This window comes from Anastrepha ludens, chromosome 4, assembly GCF_028408465.1.
Source record: "Anastrepha ludens isolate Willacy chromosome 4, idAnaLude1.1, whole genome shotgun sequence".
In the NCBI taxonomy this organism is placed as follows: domain Eukaryota; kingdom Metazoa; phylum Arthropoda; class Insecta; order Diptera; family Tephritidae; genus Anastrepha; species Anastrepha ludens.
Window position 1 is genome coordinate 106,526,910 of NC_071500.1, and position 20,721 is coordinate 106,547,630.

General features: G+C 37.0%; 1 protein-coding gene across 1 annotated transcript; it reads left to right on the forward strand.

Moving 5' to 3' along the window:
• The first annotated feature begins 15,416 nt into the window (after positions 1-15,416).
• Positions 15,417-20,414, forward strand: LOC128860492 (uncharacterized protein DDB_G0283357). The gene is made up of 2 exons (XM_054098065.1): positions 15,417-16,382; positions 16,443-20,414. The coding sequence occupies exons 1-2, from the start codon at positions 15,439-15,441 to the stop codon at positions 17,140-17,142; spliced, it is 1,644 nt and encodes a 547-aa protein (XP_053954040.1). The 5' UTR covers positions 15,417-15,438; the 3' UTR covers positions 17,143-20,414.
• The last annotated feature ends 307 nt before the right edge of the window (positions 20,415-20,721 follow it).

Sequence of the window (20,721 nt, forward strand, 5' to 3'; positions counted from 1 at the left end):
CCCAATATATATATATTTATTGAGTTATTATATAAAAATGTATAAATTCATTGAAGCTACAAAAGAGTTATGAATTCAATATCACTAACAGAAATATGTTTTGAAACAATTAACTCAGTATTTCATCGACAATGTTGACAATAAATTGGAAATTTTTCATGCAACCTAGTGTATTCAAATTGGTGTCGTGCTTTTTTTTTAAATCCTGGCTAAACACTATCAAAAACGATAAGCAGCGAAGCGAAGCCAACAAAGGGACAACCCAGGACCGACTAACCTGGAGATTGCGTACGAGGAGGGTCGACCTCAACTAATAGAACATGGCGAGGACGAAGAATAATAGTAGAAGAAGAAGATAGAAGTGATCAAAAATATGTTGGTCGAACAGAAAAATTGTGTGCAATAAAAATAATTTAATACCTTGAGACAAATTGCCGCATTAGGGGGTTAAGGTGAACTACAAAGTTACGTAGAATATGATTTTAGTGCAACCTAGGAGGGAAAAGTTATGTAAACTTGAATTGTTTTAAAAGTCGACACATATATGTACTAAATATGTATTCTTAGAAACGACGGTCATACTCTTTACTTATAATTTTATAGATCCTTCACTAAATTTCATTTTCATATTTCATCCCTCTCCCGCGCTTGCATACTTAACGATGTCAACAACATTTAGGTACAAAGCATAAGAAGTAAAAATCAGAATTACAGATAATCATTTAATGCTGAATCATCTTTCACATAATTACAGTACAAGTTTTGTCTTAATAATCATTAACATTGTCGTGACAGCACGCAGCACCCACCATTCGCAAGGGCAATAAGAGCAACGGTAGTAGTTTTGACAAAGCAATGGCAGTTATGGCGCGAGCTTCTTGCTAGAGCAGAGAAAAACCGCCAAGCTTTAATTACAACTACAACTGCAACTACAAATAAGCAGGTAACCTTATCGCACTGAACGAGCGCTTGAAACTGCATATCATATTTATACTCAATGTATGTAATTGTATTTGTGTATGTGCATGTGAGCATATGCTTTTAGAACCCATATATGACTTTGTATAGAACAAAGTTTGCTGTGCACATACATACAAGTAGATACACATGTTTAATTGTAAATATATTCGTAAATTTGTTGTTGCGTTTGTCTTTGTGTTACATTGTGTTGTTCATATGGTAGGTATCCATGAGTGGGTACTTGCACTTGAGCCACATGCACGACCTATAAAACCACTTGAAGTGCCATACAACTGAACAACAACCGCACGACCGTCACCACCCTCACTCAGGTCATCAACTAGTTACCTGTGTATTTCACTTCAGTCATCTAACTACAGCCGAACAACAAAAACCATACAACTTATATACTACATACTTTTATGCTCTGCTTTTATTCTGTGCACCCGAATGCATTTTAATTATTGACTTTTGCGCCGCAATCAGTGCCGCTGCATAACTAGAAGAAGCAAATGTGATAGTTGGTTGGTAAAAAATATTTGAAACATAAATTAAAGTTACATATGATATTTTCAAGCTACAATCGTTTATGTATGTATGTAATATCTGTACTCTCTCTCTTTCTCTCATACATATAAATGTATAAAATGCAGAAAATTTCTTTGAAGAAGCATCACTTAAAAACTATGGCACCGATCTGAACAATTTTTACACGCCTTTTGGTCGTAGATGGTTTGAGTGCTACACTAATTTTAGCTGGGGGTAGCCACCTGTTTGTAATTTATTTAAAGTAGATATATGTAAGTCTTACAGCACGGGTATTAATTCAACTGTTTATAAGAAAAATCTATTCCAAAAACAATTTTTAGACAGCGTTGCCACCTAAATTCGATTATAAATATAGTCACTTACCACACATTTCAGTGGAATATTAAGATATGGGTATTAAATGAAGAATGTTTAAAAAAGCGTAAATAAAAAAATTCGTATTGCCACCTATTTTTGGAAATTAAGAATTTTATTTACAAAAATATAATTATACAATACAAAACATATATCGTATACATATTTCAATGCGAAATTAAAGATAGCTTTAACCCAATAATATTTTTAAAAGGTGCTGCCGTCTAAATTCAAAGAAAAATTAAAATTTATAACAAAGTTTAATTAGAGGTGGGAATATGAGTATCAAACAAAATCTGTTTAAAACAATGAACAAGAATACTTAAACAGCTTTAATAAAAATATATTTTGAGCGGGCGATGCCACCTTTTTTCTTTTTGGAAATTAAGAAATTTTATTTATAAAAATATATATCGCATACATATTTCAATGCAAAATTAAAGATAGCGTTAATCCAATAATATTTTTAAAAGGTGTTGCCGTCTAATTTAAAAGAAAAATTTAAATTAAAAAAACGCTTTTAATTTAATTAGAGATGGGAATATGAGTATCAAACTCATGTGCTTAAAAGAATGAACAAACTTATAATGGAAACTATCTGTGTATGGCATTGCCACCTCACTCTTGAGCGCAAATGGTAAATAATAGTCCAAATAAATTTAAATAAGTATTGCGACGTGGCTATCATGCAAATTATGATTCGAAATATTTATTTATTTATTTTAAAGTATTTTTTGGCGGTCGCCGTAGCCGAATGTGTTGGTGCGTGACTACCATTCAGAATTCGCAGTCGGCTTGAAACTGTAAGTCCCTCCATTTATGGAACAACATCAAGATACACACCACAAATAGGAGGAGGAGATCGGCCAAACACCCAAAAAGGGTGTACGCGCCAATTATATATACCTATATAAAGTATTTTTAATGGCGCTGCCACTTATTTTTATATTGAAAAAGTGTTGGAGCGGCCAACAAAAAGCCTTTCCGTTTCAAAAATTTAATGTTATCAAATATTTTAATTTTATACGCGCGCGAAGCTGCGCGCACAGCAGCTTTCAAACTTCATATAAGAATAGTCGGCATAGGTATTAACCAGTGCTTATTGATTGAGGTGTACATGAGAAGCAATGACAGCAACTGGAAATGTTTGAGTGCGTATGAAATATGAATGCGGCAAAATGCGTGAGGTGTACATTATATTCTCCTATTGCCCTTTCTAGCGGTAGCTCGCACTCGCAAATTAATTACATTTGCCTATTACTAGTGGCACTTTGACTGCGGATGCCAGCACTTAGTTTAATATATTCCATGCGTACTTGGTGGAAAATTTGTGAGAAAAGCACCAGCACTCCATATGATAGCAAAGTGGTGTATGGTATTTCTACCACGAGCACTACAGGTTAAAGCTTAGGTGAGCGTGGTTTAATCAATTTCTATTACCTCTCTGAGTATTTGAGAGTAGGTGTTTTTATGTAATTCATATATGTTTCTATGTAACTCACAAAAACCCTAAAAACGCAAAAAATATTGCTTAAAGAAATCAAAAGTGAAATTACTTTGATTTCCTTCCAGAATTTGATATAGTGGTACCAATCATCATCATTATCATTTATTTTATCTGCCATTGGAGCATAGGGCCGCTACTGGGTCCAATATTGTGCATAATTCTATATTGACCTATTGAGTCGTCTTGCGGCATCGCATTCGTGGCATTCGAACAGAACATCACGCATAGAGCGCTTTGATTTGTCGCATTGGCGCTTTTTGCGCAACTGATTCTCTAAAAACTAGACTTCAACAACTAATCATTGACGGAATTCGTCTTATTCGATATATCTTATTAAATTTTGTTTTTTTGCTAGACTTCATTTGCCGATGGAAGGCGAGCATTTCGTGGACGTAAAAATTATGCATTAATTATTGCAGGACATTATTCTACTTTAAGTTTTCAATACCAACTTACTCGTATCATACAAAATTTTGTTGTACAGCGTAAAAATCTTTACATAAATACAAATCAAATGTATGAATAACAAATAAAACATAAAATGGTGGTGAAAGCCGACGCCAGCGTTTCACTGCCCTCAAATATATTATAATATTGTAAATATAATTTAATATGTATTTGTATGTGTACATTAAAATACGAATTTCCACACATCACAAATGTATGTATGGGAATACAATTGATAGTGGTGAAAAATCTCATTGCAACACTTAAATGCCTACAGCCACACTCGCATAATATGCGCAGTGGGTACATTGCATGGCAGTTGGCAGTACCGAGTGCCCAAACACCGAAATACTAATTGCTTTGACTCTTAACACTCACCCACTCTCCCACACACCCCTCTCCATGCAAGCACATCCACATCCGCATGCCAACGAACGCATGTATCATACGTACATATATGTATATACATAAATATGTGTAAAGCTCAAATCGCGACAGGATCTCATACTCACAGTGTCTGGTTATTGCTTAGATGGATGCTGGCTGATACTTCAGGGGCAGTTGTTGTTACTTTTTGTTTTTTTTTTCCTTTCTTTTTGTACAACAGGATTGCACATACCATCATCGTTGCCGACGACTGTTGACTGTGCATATATGTAGATGTATGTATGTGCGCATGTACAATAAAAATATTACTCACTTGCTGCATCTTCTGTAGCATGAGTTATTGGATGCCTGAATTGCTTGATGCTTTGTTTGTGTATGTATGTAGATACGCATGGGCATGTGTATACGACTACCGCGATATTTTCTTGAACATGTTGTACATTTTTCTGCGCTTGGAGACAACCATAGAAATGTATGAGCATGTGGCCGTAGTACTCGTATAAGTACGTACTGATGTATGCCTTTGCAGTCAAATGCTCTTTATTTGTGTTCCTCGCGTGGCTTCTAGCACTTACTCACACTTTATTCCTTGCTATTCTATCTTGTTGTTTTGTGCCAATGGCGAAAGTTATTTGATACATTTACTCGTATTCGAAAGCGATTCTTCAATGCAGTAAAACATTTTTGCTCCGCGGTTGTGGTGCAGAGATATGGCGCTTAGACAAAGGAAACAAATTTTTAAAGTGTGAAGAACTGCGTGAAGATATTCATAGTAAAAGTCGGCTGATGATTCATACTGGCTTACACGGAATGGAATTATGGATTATTTTCCTTTGCCAAGCAGCAGCAGACGATGAATGAAAAAGTCGCTATAAGCGCAATTGTTGACTGTTAAGTGAGTATTAACGAACTCTCGCGGTCTACATATAAAAGAAGAAAAACATTTAAATTTATGTATCAACATTTTTGCTGTTAAAAAACACGTTCACACACGTGTTCCACAAACACGTATAATTTAAAAAATATCGAATTTACTCTCAAAATATATCTTTATTATATGAGGGTTGTTACTTATGTACACTCAGCGTCAAAATAAATTGAACAACACATAATGATAAGTTCCGTCTATATATTTTGTAATTTCAATTATTTTTTTATTGTATAAAAACATAGTTCATACTACAGCAAGAATCATATAAAGCAAAGTTTCGAAAATTACTTAAAATCTGTAAAAATTCGGCAAATATTCATCAAAATTTCAAACTTTTTACCCTGAGTCTTTAGAAAGATTTAGAGTACGCAAGAAAGATTTATAGATCATTGAATTTTTATTAAGGCCGGCGGGCCAATTAGATGTTCTAAATTCAGTAGTTTTCGCGAAGCGTTGTAGGATGAGAAAAAAAACAATTAGCCAAATGAAGTTTTGGGGATAGTTTAATATATATTTGAACTAAAAACAAAAATTTGTACAATCTCCAACAATATATTGTAAGCCGAGTTATCAATAGATTCCCAGAGCGCCTGTATCCAACTTCTGTACAAGATACAACTTGCAATTTTCATCTGAAAACAAAAAAAAAAAGATTATTAATTTTGATGTAATTATCTTCGATGTGAACTAAGAAACACGTAAAATTCGAATTTTTGGGGAAGGTAGAAAAAAAGTGGGGTTTCAAGGAAAAAAAAAAACTCTTCAACTGGGTAAAAAAGTCGCTTAAAAAAGTTTTTGGATGTTTTTTAGTTCACATCGAAGATAATTACATCAAAATTAATAATCTTCTTTTTTTTTGTTTTCAGATGAAAATTGCAAGTTGTATCTTGTACAGAAGTTGGATACAGGCGCTCTGGGAATCTATTGATAACTCGGCTTACAATATATTGTTGGAGATTGTACAAATTTTTTTTTTTTAGTTCAAATATATATTAAACTATCCCCAAAACTTCATTTGCCTAATTGTTTTTTTTCTCATCCTACAACGCTTCGCGAAAACTACTGAATTTAGGACATCTAATTGGCCGGCCGGCCTTAAGTGCAAGTTTCCAGTGGTTCAAAAATTCCGTTGATTTATGAAAATTTTTTCTACTGACGTTGTTGGATGTTTTCTTCCATATAAAAAATGTACAACAGGCGTTAAATGGAGAAACTGCCCCAGAATGCGTCCGAAACAACTTCACCAAAATCAGTGTGATTTTTGATCTACTTAAAACTTGCACTTTATTATATCAAAGTTTAAGGAACTACAAAGCTTTCTAAAAGCTCTGAGTAAAAAGTTTGAAGTTTTGATCAAAACTTGCCGAATTTTTATAAATTTAATACAAAGTGCGAAACTTTGCTTTATATGGTTATTATTGTAGTATGAATTATATTTTTATAAAAAAGTAAGTACGCGGTAGTCTAGCGTAAGTGCACTAGCCTGCCATCTCAGAGGTTGTGGGTTCGAATCCCACGTAAAGCACGGTCCTCGCACTTTTCCAAATTTACCTACTTTCCCAGTTTCTAAAAAACAAAAAATGTCTTATTCCTCAACCCCAAAACCTTATCCTTCCACCTTACTGCCGCACAATAGTCAGCGCATTATTTGCATTGTGGCTACTAAAACAAGCAAAAAACAAAGAAAAAAGACACAGTTGCGCATTGCATCAGTGGCGCCAGCAAGAGGAAGCGGGCCACCGGCGTAATAGCGCAGACACACCAAATTTAGCGAAGTCCTCAAACATCTGTGCGATCTTTCTGGCAGAAAAATGTGAGACACAGATGCCGCTCTAAACAGTTAGAAGGCGTTGTTCCTAAGCAACGACAGGTGGGCATTCCCACTATTTAGGACTGGTAGCGGCAGACTAATCAGCTACCCTGTCAGAAATCAAAATAGATTAACGAAACCAAAGCAAGACTGAGTCTTGTCGAGGCCGTATGCTCCCGAGTGGAGTGAGCAAGGAAAAAAAAATTATGAAAATAAATGAACAGTCAAAACTTGACGCCTGAACAATTTCGGATATAATATTTGGCCGAGCTCCCCCTCCTGCTTGTGCACACACTGAGGAGCTGTTTCATTTCAGAAATACAATCGGAGGTTTGCATATGTCTGCCAAGGAGCGACGTAAAATTAGAAAAAACATTTGGTGTTTTATGCCCAGGCCTTCGAACCCACGCACCTCCGAATGGAAGTCATGCACCAATCCATCCGACTACGGCGGCCGTTTTTAAATAGACAACTGAAATTAATGAATAATGGAAAATGGTGTTTATGACTAGTATATTGTTGGTACGAGTATATTCCTCAAAATATTTTGTATGAAGGTCAATTCTCACCTCATGGATACGTAACGGGCAATGCCCGGTAAGGATATTCACCAAATTCGAGAGATGCAGCCTCCGATCTACCCATGGCCAGTACAGTCGAGAGAGAAATAGGGCATTTTCCGACTAATATGGAACGCATAAATACCGGGCCCAAGGCCCTAATTGCCGCCTGGCTCTCGGAGTAGATATTTACGTGTTTTACAGTAGTTATAGAAATAAGTAACCAATCCACTGCTACCTCCGCTTGAAAAACCCGGCAGTGACCTGGAAGCCTAAATTTGAGCTTGATGCGGTGCTCCTTGTAGAATACTCCCCCACAAAGCCTTCCGTCCAGCTTCGAGTTATCCGTAAACATGTTTCCCATGACCTTGACTAAGCATACAGAATTTACAGGAAGAACTGCATGTGATACAGCTGTTCGGAAAGTTAGTGCTGCAACATAGTTCAAGAATGTGGATTGTATGAGCTTCAGGTATAAAACTATTAGATCATTGAATATGTGTATTGCAGTTGAGGAAGATTATACGAGCATTGAAATGATTAATATAATTTCGTTTAAAAATTCTCGCGCAATTGTTTTTAAGTTCTTACTTACTTCGTCAGCCTGTAGTTATAGACAATTCAGCTATAATTGCACAAGTGAAAAAACGTCAAAATTACTTGCTAGTCGAATTTAACGTTTATTTTTTTTAATGAAATAAAAAGAAATATTTACCAATTTAAATAAAATGTGGTTTTCAGCTTACTTTTTTAGCTTAGCCCAATTTTTTTTATACACACTCGTGGAATAAATATTATAACAGTATTATTTACTTTTAGCAAACATTATGTTTTTTTTTGCTTTCCACTTTGTATTACTGTCAATTTCTGCTAAAGATTGATAAATAAGTTTTGCGCCAAATTCCTTAACGTTTTTCAAATATTTTATGTAGGTCAATCTTGTTAAGAAAAAACATAAATAATGTAGCGCAAAACTTCTGCTGTGTTTATGTTAGACTACATTAGTAAACTATTTATAAATATCAGCTCTTATTTTATTTATTTATACAAAAGAGAACTAATTATAAATAAGTAACCCACTTATGAAAATAAGTGTTGACTACGAGAGCAATCGGTCACGAAATATTAGTGAAAGATATTGGACCTACATATATTTTTGATATATTTTCGGACCTAGAAAAATTTCAGTCCAGTCCAGCCTATTTTTCAGTTGCACATTTGGGTACAGTAGTCTCCCAAATATTAGGGCAAGTAAAAAATAGTGACCAGTTCTTGCTCGATAGATTAGGTGAGCCATGTCTCACGATGCATACAGGGTCTGGCACCAGAAGTGTAACTAATTAAAAAGGCATAAATTTAGTTTGGAAAATTCAAAGTAAAAAATATGTGAAAATAATATAAAATTAAGAATCAATTTACTTTTGCTCGATATGACCACCTTTTGCCTTGACTATATGGCCTTGAAACGGTCCAGAAACGAATCGCAAGCTGCCCGAATGTGACTTGCAAGTATTTTGGTCCACTCGCGGACAATGGCTTTTTTCAGCGCCTCGAGACTAGTGAATCTTTTAGTTCGGACCATGCTCTTCCAAATGGCCCAAAGAGAATAATCCATCCGTTTCGCGTCTGGTGAATTTGAGAGCCATTGTGTGGATGTTAAGAAGTTCGGAACTTTGTTTTCTAGCCATTCTTGGTTCACTCGAGCTTTATGAGACGGTACCGAGTCCTGTTCATTCAAGGCCTGCCACCGAAATGTTTGTCTGCCCACGGTTTCAAAGCAACCTCCAGAATACTTTCCCGATTATATTTAGCATTTACCTTGTCGCCAAGCTCGATGAAAACAATTGGAGAGCGCCCATCTGCGCTTACAGCGGCCCAAACCATTACCTGTGGTGGGTGCTACCTCCTGGTGGCCAATTGATGACCCAAATTCTCGTATGAGCGGTCGGTCAAATGAACCCTATTGTTTTGGGAGTTTACGAATTGCGCAATTTGAAAAATTTTATCGTTAGAAAACACAATATTCGGAAATTGACCGCCTTCGGCCAAGCGGAGCAACTCCTTCGCTCTCTAAAGTCTGACTTGTTGCTGCCTTGGTGTGAGATCATGCGCCTTTTGGATCTTGTAAGGCTTGACTTTGAGATCATTTTTCAGTATACGGCGGATGCTACGATCAGATATTTTCAGTTCTTTCGCCATTTGATTGGCACTTCGTCGTGGTTTTCGCTGAAATCGCTTTTTCATTTTTTGAACCATTTCACGTGACGTTGCAGTCTTTTGATGGCCACCTCCATGACGTTACGCGATGGTATCAGTATCATTGTAACGAGTAAATAGTAATTTAGGCAACTAACAGAAAGCTGATGCACATGCCCGAGTACCGGACCCTGTACATTGCATTAGCTTATATTATAAGGTAATTTAAAGGCTACTGTACACTTCAAAGAAAGTACTTTTGCAGTTCTATTGATTCTTCACACATTTCAAATGGCATAGCAAAGCAATGGTTACAAAGTTTCAGTTCTAATAATGTAAGGGTGGGACAATGGCTGCCAGTATGTGGACATTTGTCCCAATGCCTATGAACTGAAAAACCATAGATGTTGTTTCAAAAAAAAAATATTAAAAAATTTAGAAGCTTTTAGGTTTACCTATTTTAAATTTTCATCCAAAATACGGCTCTGACAATAATGTGTGAAAAATTACATAATTTAAATGTCCACCATGAGCACGTCTAAATCCGCCAAACAGTCGATTCATATCTGACTAATCGTTGAGAACATCGAGATATCAATATTGTTGGGTATGGGTTGTTCAATAACACTTCGCTGCAGCAGCAATACTCTCAACAAAACGTCCAGCTTTTAGTCTGCCAGTCCTTCAGCCCTTTTCTATCCTCAACAAAACCAGTTTATTAAAATTTGTTCACGAACTTTTGAATTGTCGACTCATTCGGACGATTATTTCCAACAAAAATTCACGAATTTGGCGATATGTTGTTCATAAAGATCGACCATATTCATAACAAGTTTCAATAATTTTAATGCGTTGTTCTATCATGTAAAATTGAACATCCGTCTACTTGTAAATGTCAGAGATGACATGAAAAAAGGTACCGTCTTTGACTATTGACATCTAAACGTCACTTTTGAAAAACCTTTTATAAGGTCAAACACTACATACATTCAGAGCTCTGCTGTCAGCAGTCCAAATTAAAGCAGGCATTCAACAAAAAGTTGCTAAAATTGGCAAATTGTGCTCCATCGAAACCCCCAAGTGCTACACACTCCTTATTTGTTTTTTATTTTATATAATTTTTGTATGAAAATACAGCTCATTCTACTATAAAAACCATATGATTCCATGCAGATTTTCCATATTTTTCAGTATGGGTTTCCATACTAAATAATCTTATAATATTGCAATAGAATTTTCACAGTCCAAACTGTAAAATGCTAAATAAAAATAATGTAAAATCTACCCAACTGCCAATGAGTATGTTCTACAATACTCGTACCTCGTGTGTTCTAACTAGAAAAGTTGCACCGCACGTTCTAACATCCAAACACATTCTTTTAACTTGTAAATTCGACACATTTTGTCAATTCCGCGTTTTAAATGATCAAAGAAAAAATAAAATTTATCGGGCTTTAACGCTTGATAGGCTTACATATTTTACTTGCGTGACGATTTTTATGTCATGATGCTTTGCACATCTTCGAGCACTTAACCATTTTCAATGATACAACTTCAATCATCACAAGCAATTGATTTTTGCAATTTTAATTCACTGATAAAAACGTATTAAGAAATATACTTAATATTTATGAAATCATGCAAATCATCTTACTCAACAAACATTAAAATGTATACGTAATATCTGAAATTTGCAAATGTTAACCTTTTTAATTGTTGTTACTGCATAATTTTACAATTAATGTCTACGCACGAGCTGCCTTAACTTTAACCTAAGCCATGTAACTATAGCAAAAACAGAAAACAATGCGCCCGAAGGATATGCATACATACATATGTGTGTATGTACGTATTACGTATATGTATGTATGTATGTACGAATATAATTAACGCGTACATCCTTTTCTAGGCGTTTGCTCTACAACGGGCGATAACTTCAGTTTTATGCCGCCTCCGACTGGCAAACGGTTTTTATGAGAACTTTATCATTGACGGAAACGCACTCGGATATTGATCATTGCCTGCCAATGAGCGATCCCTTTTATATCACCTGAATTTTGTATATGGCTATAGTGAACTTTGAACCCCAATAGCACCTGACGTGCGTATAAAGTGTTTCAATGAAAAAAATAAACAAAAGGAGCAGACGCAAGCTGAGGTACACAAAACCGCAAGCTTATAGACATGCTGACTAACACCAGTCAATCTATTTTGCTGCTTTTATCTATGCTTAGTCCAATGTACCTCTTGCGGTTGATGCTTCGCATTCTGGCATTGTTGTGGCATTGATTGGGTTAATTCCCCAATACTTATAAAAGTATTTGGGGAGCCTTCAGCCTTTCTCTGAAAAGCTTCATACAAATTTGTTCATTTGAACGAAATAGTTCATTGAACATAAGGTTGGCTACCTTTGTGTTGATGTGCTGTGTTAATTTTTGTTGTATTTCGGGCAAACGCTTCCTTTGTGCGCCACAAGTAAAAGCATAAACATTGAACACTGGGGATGCTAGACAGTGCGCGCACCTACCCTGCAGGGAGATCTACTAACATCGAATTGGTTGGTACTAGTGAATGTAGCACGACGTCTAATTCACGTCAGGTCCAAAAAAACAAGCGTAGAATTTTACATGGCAGTGCCATAAGAAATATCAGTTACCTCCCTCTGCAAGCAATTTTTGATTGCTCAGAACTGCTTTGTACTAAATTCGACTGATGAGGTCTAGCACGCTCTGCATTCCTCTATTTCCGAACCAGTGTTAAATTCAATCAATTAAACTGTGGTCTAGTTCCCACCGCAGCAGCTGTCGCATTAGTCGGTGGGGTGTATCATTGAAGAGATCCTATGTTCCAGACTGCCAAAAATCCAACTATTGCTGTCGTAAAAGTCGATGGGGCGTACCATTCAGGAGTTTGGATACTTGAGAGAGTCCAAAAAATAGTTTTTCTATCATTTTAGGTTCTCGCTTCTTCAATTTATTATTTATAAATTTAATGATTTCTTATTTATAAATTTAATACAATAATTTATTATTATTAAATTTTATAATATACATTTTATTAATTATTATTATTAATTATTTTATCGCCATGTGTGAACAGGGTGATTGTTTGCGCATATCTTCCTTCCTTGTCATTGTATATTAGAAAACTGAGGACGGATGTTGTTATTCGGAAGATAAGTACCAAAATGGTTTTGAATTGGCGAAATCGTACTACTTCTGAACCACAATTTTTGTTTACTAGTTCTGGGTTGCCCTGCAGGGTAGCTTGGAATGTGTGTTCTTTGAATGTATGGATATTAAAGTAATGTATATTATGTATATGTGTGTGTGCAGCTGCAGAAGTAAATAAATATTTGTGTATAGGTGCGTTCAAGCACACGTACAACCTATAATTTCTATTATTTCGGCTTTCCAGCACCTACCAATAGCACCCAACGCACAACACCTAATCATTTAAGAGACCACTTGCTGCTCATTGACCTTGCGCTGCGGTTGACAGTTGGCGTAGAGTTTATCGTATGCCCGTGTGTGTGTTGGTTCCATCTGACAACTGACAGTTTTATTTGTGCCCTTCTCAAGGCACTTTTTTTGTGATTTATATGTAGATGTGCGAGGTTTTTTAAAAATAATTCAACGAATGTTTGAAGTCGCATAGGGAGTTAAGTTACCAGTTAATGACTTCCTATTGACTTCGCAATGAACTTTTGCTTTATATTTGCGGTTTTGTGATAGGTCGACGGCTCTTATTCACTCAAATATGGAGACAAAGAATTTAGCTGTTGCAAAACTTGTATAGTTGAACTGATTGCTGTTCATTGTCTCATTCGTCTTTGTTGTTACTAAATAACGATTTATTTCGTAGATTCCTTTGTTCTTTCACCAAACTTGAAAGTCAGTTTTTAAATGTCTGGTGCATTGCACTCAAGCAAAGTACAATATTTATATATTCAGCACGCATAACTTTCATATCATCCTTTATGCCTTCAAGTAGAAATATATTGTAAAAACTATCCGGATTTGCAATAAATGCCTAAGCTAAAATGTAAACTTTTTCTGTTAAAAGTCCTCGACGAGACAGCTCTTTGAGCTTTCGGGAGCTGAGAATAAAACGAGAACTGAGAAAGAAAGGATGATGATTTGCACGAAACTTATGAAAACAGTAACACAGCTTAGGTTCGAAATGGTTGCCCATAGAAAGGGCACACTTGGACGAAAATCAAAAATTCGTGTTTTGTCATATCATTGTAAAGGAGATAAGAAGGCTGGGAAGAAAGGAAGGAGGAGGAGGGGGAATGTGTATTTGGTGAATACACCCGACCGATGCCTGATTTACGGTGGTGTTAGCCGTTTCGCACTACTGATGAAATTCATCAGGTTTTTAGTATCAATGCCTGCTATATCAGCAGGCGTAGCGAAGAGATGAGAGCCAAGATATGATACTTAAATCCTGCGAAAGCAGAGCAGTGAAGAAGAAAGTATGAAATGATTCCCCCTCACCATACAACTGACGCAAAAAGAGTTCGTGTACTTGCGCGGAGTACGCTGGGTTGACGCAAAGCCCACCTCAGTCAGTAGTCAACGGGATCCCAAGCCTCTCGTTTCGTAGGGTAATTACTTCACAGGTCCTCTGTCTAGCCAGCTTGTCTGCCTCACAGTTTCCTGCAATTTCGCTAAGACCTGGCACCAGATGAGTATTGCATTGAAGAATTCGGATGCAATTGGAAGTAAAGTCAGGCATTGCCTAACCAGTTGCGAGTGCATCATCATCGAGCCCAGGGACCTAATTGCCGCTTGGCTGTCGGAGTAGTTATTAACTTCCGGGACAGTTATTACCCAAGTGACCAGACATGCTACTCCTTTAATTGTCACTACCTCTGCTTGGAATACTATACACTGCAGTTTCCTGAAGTTGACTCTGATGGGGAACTTCTTGGAACCCTTGCCAACCCTCCCATCTACATAAATTCAAGCCATCCGTTAACAGGTTGACCAGGCCCTGTCTCAAAATACTGCAACCCGCTCATTCTTCACTTGAAGGAATGTGAGTGGAGAATGTTACGCTCCAAACGATTCACTATCCGAGCCTAGCGACTTACAATACCACACGTACCTACGTACCAAACGATGAAGAGTTGATATTTCTTATTGGCGAAATGTATTTTTTCCCAGATTAAGGTAACGTTATGGTTTTCACTTAAGTTGGTAAAACTATACCTACTCTGTTCCACCAGTTCAGAGGCGGTTGTAGCCAAATCCAGTGCCTGGATTGCAGCTTGGCTATCCGAAAGAAAAGCAATATTGCACTTAAAAGAGAAATCTGCGATTAGTAATCTACAAGCTTCCCCAATTGTCAGTATTTGCGCCTGGAAGACACTGCAGACATAAGGAAAGCGTACAGATTTTTCAGTCTTAAGTCTATGAGAATGTACACCTGCTCCAATACTACAATCCATTTTAGAGCCATCTGTATAGACTGTAGTGTCGAAGTTCTTTAGTGAGAACCCCTTACTCCATTCCTCCTGAGATGGAAAGAGAGAGTGGCAAAATTCCTATTGAGTGTTCGTTTGTAGTCGGCAAAGAGTTGTCAAGCAGTCGAATTAAGAATCCCTCTATAGAATGCCTAACTTGTATAAACTATACTTTTATTAGTAGGTCTTAATTTACCCTCTCACTGACAGCATTTCTTTTCTTTTGCTTACTACCAAAGGTTTCATTTCAGAAATTGAACGATTGAAATGCATTTTTGGATCGACAAACGCTCTCAGCAATGCGGTTTCGGCAGGTCTCGTGTGGCAGCTTCGCTCACAGGTGCCGGTGGATCTGGTGTAGGTCTGAGTTTTGGACATCCACCGCGACGTATAAGTAGCGGAAGTGGCAGCAAAGCGAGTAGCAGAAGCACACTACCAGACTGTCATCACAGCAATGCGGCAAGCAGCAGCGGCAGCCGAAGTCATCAGTATCAACATCAGCATCAACAACTACAACATCAGCAGCAGCAATTGCAGCATGCTAGTAACAATAACAATTTAAATGGTGGCAACAATTATCAACAATCACATACGCACAGTAGCAACAATAGCAATTATACAAGTAACAGCAACACCGCCAATATCACCGCCAACGCCTCCGTTACTGGCGCTACAATACAATCTACCACCTCCGTGACGCTCAACAACAATCCCCACCAGTACGCTTATCAGCAGACGCATCACCACAGCAGCAGCTCAATGCAGAGTCCCCATGCGCCCGGCGGCAATAGCAATATTGTGAACAACAACAATGCCACCACTTCTACGTCCACGGCAACAGCAGCAGACGTGCGCTGTATTGCGCCCGCAACGCATAACTTTAATCAACGCGGTGCTGCATTATTGCAAAACAATGTTGGCGCGCAGAGTGCGCCGCTCTACCAGCAACAGGCCAGTCAATGCTACGATATGCGCAGCTACCACCATCCTCAGTTTGGGAATATGTCGGTGCGGCACTACCAATATCCCGGCAGGAATTGCAATGGCCCTACGCACGCCAATGCAACCTCCGCCGCCGCACACTCATATCGCAGTGGTATTGGCAGTAATAGTGGCACAAGAACAATTGTCGGTGCTGCAACTGCTGCTCCTTCAATGTCCAATATGCAGCACATGGACCAAATGGTATATCGACAACAACACGGTTACAGGTACTTCTGGTTGTTTATTCACTCTTTATACCACTTCTGAATTGGCTACTTTTATTTCAGTCACGCTGCATCAACTTCTGCTCAGTCGAATGAGTCGATCATGGGCGGTTCTGCGCCCATTTCCACCAACACTACGAATACTGCAAGTTACGCAGTTGCCAATACAGCGCATCGCTATAGCTCTGCCGCCATCAATATGCGCACCAGTAACATGACCGTGGATACAGGCGGTGGTGATGCTCAACTACTACCCTCGCATCTCAAGTGTGGTATGTGCGCTTCTTTGGTGCTGGCTTCCGTTTTTGTGGCGGGCGCAAAATTTTATTTCGATCATCAGGGTACTGGCTTGGAGGTATTAATATTTTGCGCTTTTTCCGCTACCTTCTTCTTGGCAGCTTGCACAGTTTCACTCTGTCGGGTACCGAAAGGGCTGCTACCGAGTGGCCGCAATGCTGTGCTGGGCGCTCAACATCACGCGGATGGCGATAGTGGTATGAATTGCGCACGCGCTCCATATGGTAGACGCGATATGATGAGCAGTGATGGTAGTGGTGGTGGTGGTGAACTAGTTGGCTCGGATGATATACATGGCGCGCCATTGTGCGGTCAGCTGCAATTGATTGAGGACTCGGCAAGTGCTGGACCACCACCATATCATATAGCAATCTACTTTCCGGAGACAGAGAATAGTGGCAAGCGAAAAGAGGTTCCAATCGATGATGAATCACCGCCGCCGTCCTACGATAAAATACTTATCTAAATTTAAAGAGTAGGTTAAAGAAGAGAGATGCGTGTGAGTACGGCGAAAGCAATCCAACATGCCAGCGGCATGAATAAAATCTCATCTTCATTATCTTTCATGTGCAGCGTTAAGGTACATCTTCGCACGACACGTCTTCCTCGTAAGGGATTTTATGCTCATAATACTCATATAAATAGGTGTTCATATGATCTTAAATTTTACTAAAACCGATCACGCTTCCATCTTATCAAAAATTTCTGTGAAATTTCTTTTTCTTCAATATGGTAACACACTTTTCAAAAATTTTTGTGTATCCTTGCAAAGCAACTTGTAGCCTCGAGAGCCACCTGTCATTTTCGGAGAATGCTGCTGAAGTGATAAATCCGGTACGTTCCACTAGGAGGAACCGCCTGCCGCCTAAACCGTTAATTTTTTTGCTATGGTAATGACACAAACATTCCTCATATATGGAACATTCTTCATTATTTTGATTCCATTGAAAGAAATGTTAAGGCTTTTTTACAGACCATTCAAACTTAAATACTTCTATCATCTGAGGTAATTTTTTTCAACATATCGCACCCTAAATACAAAAGGGGCACAACTCAAAATTTTCCACACTCGAGCTTGACTTGTTTACAGTAGCACAGAAAACAAACTATGTGACATATCACGCTGAAATTTGCCGTGTAAGCTTATAACAGTCCTACCAAAAAACAAAAAATTTATTTTTGCCATATGTCATCCGCGGACCGTTTTATTGATAACGTCTCGTTCATATTTGAGCAGAAGTACATTTTGAGTTGTGACTCTTTTGTATTTAGGGTGCGATATATTTTTAAAAACTAATATACATATGTATATATATATATATGTATATAATTGGCACGTACACCCTTTATGGGTGTGTTTGGTCGAGCTCCTCCTCCTATTTGCGGGTGCGTCTTGATGTTGTTCCACAAATGGAGGGACCTAGAGTTTCAAACCGACTCCGAACGGCAGATATTTTTATGAGGAGCTTTTTCATGGCAGAAATACACTCGGAGGTTTGCCATTGCCTGCCGAGAGGCGACCGCTATTAGAAAAATGTTTTTCTTAATTTTGGTGTTTCACCGAGATACGAACCTACTTTCTCTCTGTGAATTCCGAATGGTAGACACGCACCAATCCATTCGGCTACGGCGGCCGCCGTATAGTATTTTAAAAAATAGTATTTGAAAAAAAATAGATTTTTTGAGGTTTTTAAAATCGATCAAGCGAAAAATACCCGGAATAACCGCCAGTTGACGCTGTAAGTCAACTGATTTGAGTTCTGTTTTTTGTTAGGCTTCCTATTAGGCTGACTATTATTTGGGCGTTATGAGAAATTTTATAATTTATTATGAATCATATTCTCTCTGGGATTTTGCAATATGACAACGCACCGTCGCACAGTGCCAACATTATCTGCGAATTTTTGACCCACAACGAAACGAATACCATTCAATAACCATCGAATTCACCCGATATGGCTTCCTGTGATTTTTTCTGCTTGAATGAGTCAAAAAAACACTGCAGGGAACGAGTTTTAACAACCGATAGGAAGTAATGGAAAACGGCTCTGGTGGTTATGCCAAAATTAGAGTTCCAGAAATGTTTCGAGAGCTGGATAAGACGCTGCCATAAGTGCGTTGCAGTTGATAGGTAATACATTGAAGGCGATAATTGTATTTTGAATTTTCTGAATATATTCCGGGAACTTTTTGATAAAGGTATTTTGGCGAAAATCTTAAAATATTATACATATGTATGTATGTAATATATCTATGGTATGTATTTCATAATTCCGGTGGGAAAACTGCTAATTTTTTTTTTTTTATTTTTTATCTTTCCAAAATTCGACAGAATGGCTCCAAGGCTAATGATCCAAAGTGAAAAAATATCAAATACAGTTCACTAAAATTGCCGATGCTCTAGTCTCTTTGCATTCAGCGTACATATTAATCCACTTGCAGGCATTAACATTCATCTCATTGCAGATACTCATTAACTACTTCATTCTTCTCCATTCCAATTTATCTCGAAAGCTTTAATTCAAAAATGCAGCCAGGCAACTGCTTCATGTCATATCTCTCTACTAACCCTCTGAAATCTATGTATGTATGTATGCTTAATATTTTTATACACACTTTTTTATTCAAACTAAACTTCTACACAATAATCTATAAATGCATATGTACATGTAAAACTTAGATGCATACTCATGTTGTATACGTACTGCGTAAGTTGCTATATATCACTTATCTGAAATAAAAATAATTAAATACGTATGTAAAGTCATAAGTTAGTATGTTTGTGGAAAATAGTACTTACATGCATATGCATGAACATACATAGAATAATATGATACATATGTAGTTATAAGCTTGATTTAATTCAACAATAATATAAAATCGAATAAGGAAACCAAACATCTTACGAACACGTACTTTTTTATCAATTGCAATATTTATGGACGTACATATGTATGTATAAACAGTGCATACATATGTACAAGTAGAAATAATATGCACAATGTGTGTCTATGAAATATAATACATAAAAAAGCTACATACTTCTGTATTTTTATGTAATTACTATTTGCCAAATTTATAAACATTATCAAAAAACAAGCGAGTAAAGATATTCTATTATATTTCTAATTCTTAAGAAAACAAAATTTTTAAGCGTAGCTTTAAGTAAGATATTGGAAACATATACATACATAATTACATATGTATATTTAAATGAATACTGCGATTGGACATTTTCTATCATTTGAAAAAGACCTGTCATTTGGTTCTGTGATACGATATTTACGAGTAAAACAAAAAAACAATAACTGTACTAATTACACACAAATAAAAACGGATATAATCAATATACTCATACACTCAGTTATATGGTACGTACTTATGTATGTATCTCTACTCTAAATTGCATAGTGTAACTCATACACACATACTTTGGTGTATGTTTAAATGTACTCTTCAGATCAAAGCTGAAGCATAACAATAAGCAGATCAGCGCACAGTGAAATACATTCATATACAATTATACCTGTACATATAAGTTATACATAGATTTAGGATATTTGGCTAATGTTTGGAGAATGTGAAAGAAAATTTAGGAGATGATACTCAAAGGCATCAGCATGATAATGCACATACATATGCACGTACTGACATGCATTGTATGTATGGGTGTGAGAAACTATTATATAATATTTTAGAAGTGTGCTATTAAAATGAACGATATCTAAAAGGAGTCAATAATCGAATATTTAAAATATAAATTCAACAATAAAATACCAAATTGAAAACCATTTATGCATTGGTAGATATATAAAATAACAAGGTAGGTACAAGGATTTATAAGTATGCATACATACATATATACATGCGTGCATGCTTGTACATATACATATACATTCACGAGTATACATTTGCATATTCTTTCGTTTTCTATTAAGATATTTCAAAATAACCTTTTCACTCTCTTCTCGTATAATTAATCCTCTCTCCTAATATAATTGAACGTAACGGAGTTAGTGTGTGTGAACTCGACGGGCAACAATTC

Coding starts and splice junctions, on each gene's coding strand:
- LOC128860492 (XM_054098065.1), top strand. CDS start 15,439: ATGCATTTTTGGATCGACAAACGCTCTCAGCAATGCGGTTTCGGCAGG. Junction 16,383..16,442: donor CGACAACAACACGGTTACAG/GTACTTCTGGTT, acceptor CTTTTATTTCAG/TCACGCTGCATCAACTTCTG.